Here is a 9,190-nt window from a genome sequence, read left to right as displayed (position 1 = left end):
CCCCTGGTTTTATCTTTAGCAAAAAGAAAGAAAAAAATCCTGGTAGTCTGGCTGGTGAACCCATCACTAGCCGATGTCAAAGCCCCGTAAACCAAGTCTCTCGTGATGTCAGTGTTTTATCAAGCTGTTCATATAATTTTTCAGATCATTCCAAGGGAATGACCCAAAAATGAGGAACGTGGATGGTATTCTACTCCCGCTTGTCTCTGGCTGGGAACGGGGTTTGAGTGTTCACCGTAATGTAAGAGTTTTATCCACACCGTCCATCCATACATCTGTGACATTTCAGGATATAGGTCCAAAACTGAGGCAGATTCAAGACACAGTGGACCACACAATGATGATTAAACTCTTAATGTTGAAAACTTTTTAGGGGCTATAAAAGTTTTGGATCCATATTTGTGTTTTCCGTTAATCTTAGTCTTAGTAACTTTATAAATAGGTTGGATGTAAATAAACATCACCGTGATCCGTAGGAAAGTTCCAATGGTGAGCATCAACACCACTGCTGCTTCCTGTGATGCGGTCGCTTTGGATTTTCCTAATTTTTTTTGTCTAGAATAGATGGGCCGTGTGTATAAAACTTATGCATCAGGTAGCCACTTAGAGATCCTGCCCGTTCCTAGCCGGAGACAGGCGGGGATTTAATGCAATCTGCGTTAAAAAATGAAGAAGATATAAAGCTCCAGGGACACCCGTGTAAATGGTGGGGATTGAATGCTGACCGTTGAAAAAGCCCCTTGCTATAGAAGGTTTGGATCAAGCAGATCTTTGTGTTTTCCATTCATCCAAGTCTTCTTGACATTATCAACAAGTTGGATAACAAATAAACATCATTAAAGGCTTACGACAGGCCCTTACGAATTTTTAAAGGTGAGGCACTCAATCACCACGGTTTCCTATGGTGTGGTTCACTTGAGACTTGGATCTTCTTAATTTTTATAATATGTTCTAAAATGAACTGGAGAAACGGATGGACGGCGTGGATATACAAAACATCATCAAGGTGGCCCCAACGGTAAGGGTACCCGAGTAACTCTTAATCCGCAACCCCAATTTTGGGGATTCTATGAGTTGAACGTGGATAATTTGCTGTATTTCTCATCATAACCGTACATTTGTATGCCACCAATCCAAGGCTTAGGATTCTCCCATCAAGTAAATCTCCGAGTCACTCGTGTTGTAACCCCAACACATCAATGGTCTGGATTACTGAACGGCAGTCGCCACCTGTACAAACCGAAAATCTCGAGGATTAGCATGGGCGCGGGTTAAGCCATTTCATATCGCAAGCGCAAGTTAGCAACCACCCCGACCTCCCAACCAGCGCTGCTTTCTCCCTCCCTCAGCTTTCAGTCCATCCGCACCGAACGAAACAGAAGCGATGACGGTAGCAGCAGGGCTAGGATACGCCTTGCTTGCACTGGGCCCCGCCCTCACTCTCTTCATCACCGTAATTGCCAAAAAGCCCTTTTTAATCCTCACCGTTCTCTCCAGGTACCCCATCTTTCCTTTCCTTTCCGCCCTTTTTCTTCTCTCTTTCATATTATACTGAAGAGAATCATACTCATTGAATTCAGAGTTCTATCGAATTCTTTTTTTTTTTCCTTTCGAAAACCCTATCTGCATCCCTATTTTTTGACATATACACCCCCATTTTTCTACTTTTGGTAGTAGATTAGTACTCTAATACCGAATGTAGAAATAAGGGGTTTATGCATAAAAAAACATGGGGTGTAAATGTCATTTCTCCTACCCCTCCTTTTTCCCCCTCTTTTATATCTGGGAATGACTAAATGCTAAACACACATATTTAATTCAGTTTCCCAGCACTTATATACAAGATCTGGACCGTTCATCTGTTGGGCCTAACTGTAGATGGGCTATAACTGAACAAATCTCAGCTGTTGAAGGATTTTAGCCACTGAGGGACTTTCACGCATTGATCGGCGGCTTTTGGCTGGATTTTTTATTATTGGGAATTGTCCTTTTGCAATCCTCAGAAGTCCTCTAATCACTAGCTACTAGCGAGGATAATCCAAATGGCCCTATTTGGGGCATGATCATCCATGGCAGGGCCCAATTGATGTATGGTCTGGATCTCATACGTGTGTCCCATGTGCTGGCATAGTTATAAATGAGAATAGCTGAGGGTGTTTTCTATCGTCATCATCTTTATTACGCTGATGTGATTTCATGCTTAATAATGGATGCAGCATGTTGTTATGGCTGGTAACCCTGATCCTCCTTTCGGTCGTTTGGCGGGGATTTCTTCCCATCAAATCAACAGCAATGTGGCCATATGCTCTCCTGATAATCACATCCGTCTGTTTTCAAGAAGGGCTTAGGGTCCTCTTCTGGAAGATTTACAAGTACGTTGGACACTTGAATTCTCGATACTTTCCTCACCTGTCACAGTAATGACTATTAAACTTGCATGCATATGTGTCAGCTTTGGTACTTCGGATACACATAATATTAGCAATCTTTGCAAATCAATTTGTGTTTATGCAATGCGTTGGGATTTAGCCGCTCGGCCATTTTCTTTTTAGTTGAAGTTGGTTTCAAATACACGAATAATGGTTCTCAGAAGATGCCTTTTGTTGGCATAGGAAGGAGATTTCCTTCTTGTTTCATATCGATGAGGCTTGTTGTAGAAAGTCAAATTAGTTTTGTATAGAGATACCCTTGGGGATTGCACGTGCAATGCACGTGGATAGAGAGAGCAATTTACAAGATGTGGGAGAGAGGATTGGAAGAGCTTATTTATACTCTGGTAGAGTATGACACCATGCATTTATAACTTGTACACGTGGCACGTGCTATTCATTTTAACTGTCCAAATTGGAAAACCTGCTGTGCATGGGTCATAATCCAAAAATCATATTGTCTGAGAAATCTTTACCTCTGATTAGTCGATAGATGTCTCGTCAATTCAGACCATAGTATATTTTCACTGAACTTTCCTTAAATGTCCACCAACTGCGTGTTTTGGAGAGAATCTGTCACTTCTAAGGATGGATGTATTGAGGGTAGGTGGTGCACTAAAAGTTCTTTGCTTTATAGAGCCTTGACAATATGGAAGGGGGGAATGTCTATTAAAGCAAGGTTCTTCAACAGGATTGGCTTCTCTCTTGGAAGTAGGGAGAGAATTCGATTTTGGGAAGATGTGTAGCTGGGTGAAATCCCTTTTAGAACTCATTTTTCGGGGATTGCTCGGCTGTCTCTGATTCTGAATATTATGGTCTCTTGCTGCTCTTTTTGTGGAGATAGCGTGGTTTGGTCCCCTCCGTGCTGCAGATCTCTTATGGATGAAGAAGTCGACAAGTTGGTGTTGTTGTTAAACCAAATCCATCTTTGTCATCTGGTAATTGGGGACCGGGATAAGTTGGTTTGGAAGTGGGATAAATCAAGACGTTTCTCAGTTTGGTCATTTTATAATATGATCGACTTTTGTGAGGGAAGCGGCATAAGGCAAACATGTCATGTTTGGACGTATGGGTCTCCTTCGAAGGTTGCGGCTTTTGGGTGGCTAGTTGGGAGGTAGAGGATGCTAATAGTGGACAATCTGCAAAAACAATCTATGATAGTTTTGAATATCTGTCTTATGTGCATGGAAAATGCCGAGTCGGTGAATCATCTTTTCATTCATTGCCTGTTTGTGCATATGAATGGTCTACTTTCCTTTAGAGCTTTCATGTCTTTTGGTCTATGTCAAAATTTGTTGGTGATATTTTCTCAGCTTGGAATGGGGTGGATCTTTGGAAGCAGCCTAAGGCTTTGTGGAGGCTAAGTTTTCTTGCAGAGTCGTGATTCTCTGGGTTCTATGGGCAGAAAGAAATGGGTGATGCTTTTGTAATACTAGTAATACTATGGATAAGGTTCTTCGTTGGGCTATGGGTTTAGTCGTGGAGTGGGCATCTTGTATAAATGGGTTTAGGGATTGTTGTTTTCTCCTTTTAGCTCTTCTTGTTTTTCTGCTTCCATGGTTTGTTGCTTTCCTTTTTTGATCGTAGCCGTGTGCCATCTCGGCGCTTTCTTTAATAAATTCATGTTTCAAAAAAAAAAAAGAAAAAAGAAAAAAAGAAAAATGTCCATCAACTGGGTATTTATACAATCAAAATTGTTTATTTTACAGTCCATCAAATTGTGGATAACAATTTGAATGGTTTTATTTAAGTTTATTTTTATAGGCCGAGCGTACGATTTCTCCATGCAAGTGTATCAACCATCAAGCTCTGCCAAAGTATCAAAGGTTTCCCCTATCTAGAAAATAGGCATGCATGCTGTTTTGTAGAGAGCAGGAATTTACCTCCAAATTAGCTGAATGCCCTTATATTTAGTTTAGAACCTTTCGATGTCGTTAAATAATGCACATTTTTGCAATTCACAATACTAATTCTGTGAAGATTTTTGCTCTATGAGACAGTCTTCTCCTCTTGTTATAAATAGTAGCAATGTGCATGTTGTAGAGTTGGGAAGCTGAGGTTTGATGCTCAATATTGCCATGCTTTTGGTGGATAATAAAGTCATGGAAATTCATAGAAAACACTTTTTTTTTTTTTTTCTTGGAGGAAAATTCATAGAAAACTTTCTGGGAAGTTATAAGAACTCAAAGTTGTTTATATTGTGGAATGCTAATTGCACACGAGTTCCCATGGGGACATGTGGCAGAGTGTACGAGAATTGGATCGTGTCTGTTGGGCCATGCCCTAAATGACCATGGCCCAAAAATCGGCCAATTTGATGATCCTAAGTGCTCAATGGGAATGGGGCCCAAGAAGGGATCGAGGTCATGTTTTTCTCAAATAGAGCACTTAGGATTTTCTAGCCGATCTATTTTCTTCCTGTGCACCATTTATGGTGTTGGCCTACCTGATGAGTGCACTGATCTGTACACATCTTCCACGTGTTCCCATGGGAAGTTGAATGCAAGAATGTGTTTGAAAGGTCATGTGCAATTAGCATTCCTTGTTTAGTTTATAGAATATCTTGCTCTGTCCTTTCTTCTGTCAATCTCAATAGAAGATGTATGCTCAAATATTGAATCCCTGCCATCTTCTGTGAACTTTGGCTAGGAGGTTGGAAGATATGTTGGATGCTTTTGCTGATAGAGTTTCTAAACCACGCCTCTTTTTGACGGATAAGTTGCAAATTGCTCTTGGTAAGCTTCCAAGACATCTATGCGGTCTTGACTCCTTTCATCAAGTTATAAACTTCAGTGGGGCCACGATCTTAAAACTTTGTGGCTAAATTAAGCCTCAATGATGGATTTCTCTCATTGGCATTTTCATTAGAAGTCATGGTGGGTCGTATTAGTGTTGGTGGGTTGGCATGCACTTTTTGAAGCTATGGCTTCTTGATGACTTTTAATAGTACATTAGACTTGAGTGACCTGAATCTGGATGAACAGGATGCTTTTGTTCCCAGGTATATTGTCGGATAGTTTCCAGTTGCCCTGGCTTGAAACGGTTTGACCATCAGTTTGGGACAGATAATGGGAGCCTGTGAAATGCAGTTCCTGTTTGTGCACAGTCCCAGTTGCTCGGTGGACCACCAAAAAGCAGATGCAGTTGTGATTTTGGGGTATACCCAAACAGTTCTTAAAGCATGCCAAAGTTCAGTGTTGTTTTGCTTTTTATATGAATTCTGTTTTCTACGGATGAATATATAGATTTCGTAATTGGATATCATTTTCTTATCCACTCAATCAAATTATTATCTAATCCTTCTGTGCATTTAGTCGTTAACTGATAGGAAGTATTTGTCAGTATCGTTGGCATGTGCTGGAAATTGGAAAATAAATGAAGTTCAGGCCATGCCTTCTGTTTTGAGATTTTTTCTACCACAAGTGTCTCAATGAACTAAGAAAAATCTTCAATATTGTCAAGTTCAATACGCATAAACTCCAAAAACATTCAAAAGATAAGTTCCCTTCCAGACAATTAATGTGCCATTTTAAAGGGACTGCTTTTGTAACTGCAGCAAGGACATTTGTACTCGAATGTACAGAAGAGTACCGCAATTGCTCAAATACTTTTGAGGTCAATGAAATTTTCCTTTCTTATTGAGGAGGCCCACTGTCTTGCGTATATGCAATCCAGGCCATGCAGACCCTTCATTTGGCTTTGATGAAGGGTCAGGTAAAAATAGGCTGTTTTGCAACTCACGTAGGCCCTGGTGAAAATCAAGGGTGGGTGCCCCTGTTCACTTTGCTGTGGGCCACTTGAGTTTTTGGTTGGGCTGATTTTTGGGCCTGAGGGTTTCATGAGGTGGCTCATTGAATGGACGGGTTGAATGTCGTGCACACACCACGTGGGATGAGTTCTCATAGGTGCTATTTATGGAGCAAAATTCTCTCTCTCTCTCTCTCTCTCTCTCTCTCTATATATATATATATATATATATAAATTCATTGAAAATAAATCTGCATCTTTATCTATAATTCCATATCAGTTCTTCACCTTTTGTGGTTATTGGAAGCAAATCTTTGACACCTGAAAATCTTTCTATTGTTTTTAAAATACTAGCTGCCTAAGCTTTGATTATTTGATTCGATGAACTTCTGCTCAAGAAACTTCAAAGGCCTCTCCTGAAGTTTGATTCTAATTGAAGAATTAGATGATGATTCGATTAAAATTGCTTTAAAACTGTAGAAAATTTAGAGAAAAGGGTAAAAAAGGTATCACCAAGTCAAACATTTCTAACAGCACACATCGAATTTTAGTTAACGTATACATTTTCTATCTAGTTTAACAATGCATAGCATCCAGACTGGTGATACATTGGGGAGAACTCAGTCATAGTATGTTACTTGCTACATTTCTTTTTCCCTCTCTTTTTTCTACAAGACTGTTTTGAGAGACTCCTCCCTTTGCAAGAGAATCCACAATGGGGATAGCATCTATTGTAACATGACAATGCTCAACCCTTAAAGATTACTCACTATTTAAGATATCGTTTATATGGAAAGCCCATTCCATGGATCAAAAAGCAAGTAACTAACCAGTTTGGATGCTAGCGCATTTTAATAACCATCAGCAATACGAATGCCTACTTTGTCTTAATGAATCGTGAAATTCATGTCAACTTACTGTAAAGTAGGAGTCAAATTGAAAGGTGAATAATTTCTATCGGAATTGGATCAAATCATAGCCGTTGAACCATCTATTGCAGGATTTCGGTGCTCACTATTTAAGATATCATTTATATGGAAAGCCCATTCCATGGATCAAAAACCAAGTAACTAACCAGTTTGGACGCTAGTGCATTTTAATAACCATCAGCAATATGAATGCCTACTTTCCTTTGTCTTAATGAATCGTGAAATTCATGTTAACTTCCTGTAAAATAGGAGTCAAATTGAAAGGTGAATAATTTCTATCGGAATTGGATCGAATCATAGCTGTTGAACCATATATTGCAGGATTTCGATTATGATGCTTTGGAATAATTTCTTGTTGTTCTTGTATGTCAACATTATGCGGTAAAATTTTATGTGCCTTGCTTAATTCATTTTGTATTTTATTTTTCATAACTTTGTTTTGTGCATGCTTATTTGTGTTATGCAGCTGGCGGTTTAGGTCATGGTGTGGCTCATGCCGTCTTCTTTTGCCTTAGTCTCCTAACTCCTGCATTTGGTCCAGCAACATTTTATGTTGATCGCTGCTCAAAGATACCCTTTTTTCTTGTTTCTGGTGAGTCATCCCTCGCTTGCCCGTCTTCTTGACTACATTTACTTTTAAGTGATACAATTAACCTTATCTTTAACGCTATATTTGGAAGCTACTGGTTTTCGAAACCATTCATCTCTTTTCATACATTGACAAGGTCAAGGATCCTAAAAAATGAAATGACGCAGGTTCAATTCCCCTCCTCGGCATTACCCGATGGGGTTTGGATGAACGGCAAGCATCATGGGTGTGCTCCCCACCGACACAGATTCAATTCCTCTCCTTGGCATTACCCGATGCACGTGGTTGCGGGCGATCACGTGCATCTGCAGTGAATAGTCTTGCCTCAAAATGGGGTGGGGAGACCCTGTTGTCATCACATTAAAAAAAGAAAAAAGAAAAAGACAAGGTAAAGGATCCTAAAAAAATGAAATGACTGGTTAAAATAAAATTTCTTCTCAAATAGTATTGGTTCTTGTGAAATATACAGATAACCTTCTCCAATGCTCTGTCATGAATCAATGTTAACCCATTCACTTAACCTATTCAATGATTTGCTTTTTTCCCTGGTCTGGGAATCAAGACTAGGTGGTAGATGATACTATTACCTTACCTGGAATTGTCGGAATGTTTCTGTTATCATCTTGCTACTCCATGCTATCAAGTTACAGCTGTTAAGAAAATGATAGAGTTACAATGTTATGTCAAATTTTCTTGCATATTAAGCTTTCCACTTTGGGACTGTTCTAAACTTCACAATGCTGACAACATTTTTGCATCTGCACATTCACATTTTGGGGAAAACATGATTTGGAACATCTCTAAAAGTGTTGGGGGTGATGCACTATTCATTACTGGCTGGAAGGGTAACTAATGCAATAGGGTATGCAACGGGCTGATCTGGGTCACATTTTCTTTCAATTTTGGATTGAAAATGTTATAGAAAAACACCAACCAATAAACTAAGATCGTAGGAAGGATTCCCAATACCAACAGCCCACGAGTCAAAACTAGTGATCAATCACCCCCAACCCTCAACACATGCCGAAAGGAAAGCTCTACATGCTATAACCTAGGAAAACTCCAAAGGCTTAGTTTTATTTTTCCAAAAAATCATAATGGGCTCTCCGACCGGTATTCAGGGTTGTTCCCCTAAGTCCTCCAAGGGATGCAGGGAGTTAGTAAATCTAGGGTTGGCCCATGCAGTTAATTAGAGGGGATTCCTAGGAGCAATAGGAAGGGAAGAGGGGTCAAGATTGTTCCCCAATGAAGATTTTGAGTTGGAATGTTCATGGGCTAGGATGCCCCCAAAAGCGCATCAAGTTAAAGATGTGTAAAAGATCTAAAGGCAGTATCATTGTTCTCTAGGAGTCTAAGCTTTAGTCGGTCAATAGGAGGCGTGTGGAGTCTATTTGGGGTCATAAAGGAGTGGTATGGGAGGTGTAAGACTTTATCGGTTCAATGGGTGGTATTCTCTCAATGTGGAATCTTGCTCTTCAGTGCAAGGAAGAATGTCA

The 9,190-nt window shown here is 39.9% G+C and overlaps 1 protein-coding gene across 1 annotated transcript in view; it reads left to right on the top strand.

The window, feature by feature from the left end:
• Positions 1 to 1,133: 1,133 nt before the first annotated feature.
• The window catches only part of LOC131240104 (gamma-secretase subunit APH1-like), a 39,540-nt gene continuing 31,483 nt past the window's right edge, over positions 1,134 to 9,190 (top strand). The window contains exons 1-4 of the mRNA XM_058238153.1: positions 1,134 to 1,497; positions 2,217 to 2,372; positions 5,079 to 5,164; positions 7,572 to 7,697. Coding sequence (XP_058094136.1) covers positions 1,385 to 1,497; positions 2,217 to 2,372; positions 5,079 to 5,164; positions 7,572 to 7,697 — 481 coding nt within the window. The 5' untranslated portion in view covers positions 1,134 to 1,384. The remainder of the gene's footprint in view (positions 1,498 to 2,216; positions 2,373 to 5,078; positions 5,165 to 7,571; positions 7,698 to 9,190) is intronic.

The sequence above is a fragment of the Magnolia sinica genome, chromosome 3 (assembly GCF_029962835.1).
Source record: "Magnolia sinica isolate HGM2019 chromosome 3, MsV1, whole genome shotgun sequence".
NCBI lineage: Eukaryota > Viridiplantae > Streptophyta > Magnoliopsida > Magnoliales > Magnoliaceae > Magnolia > Magnolia sinica.
This window is presented reverse-complemented; position numbering and strand designations above follow the sequence as displayed.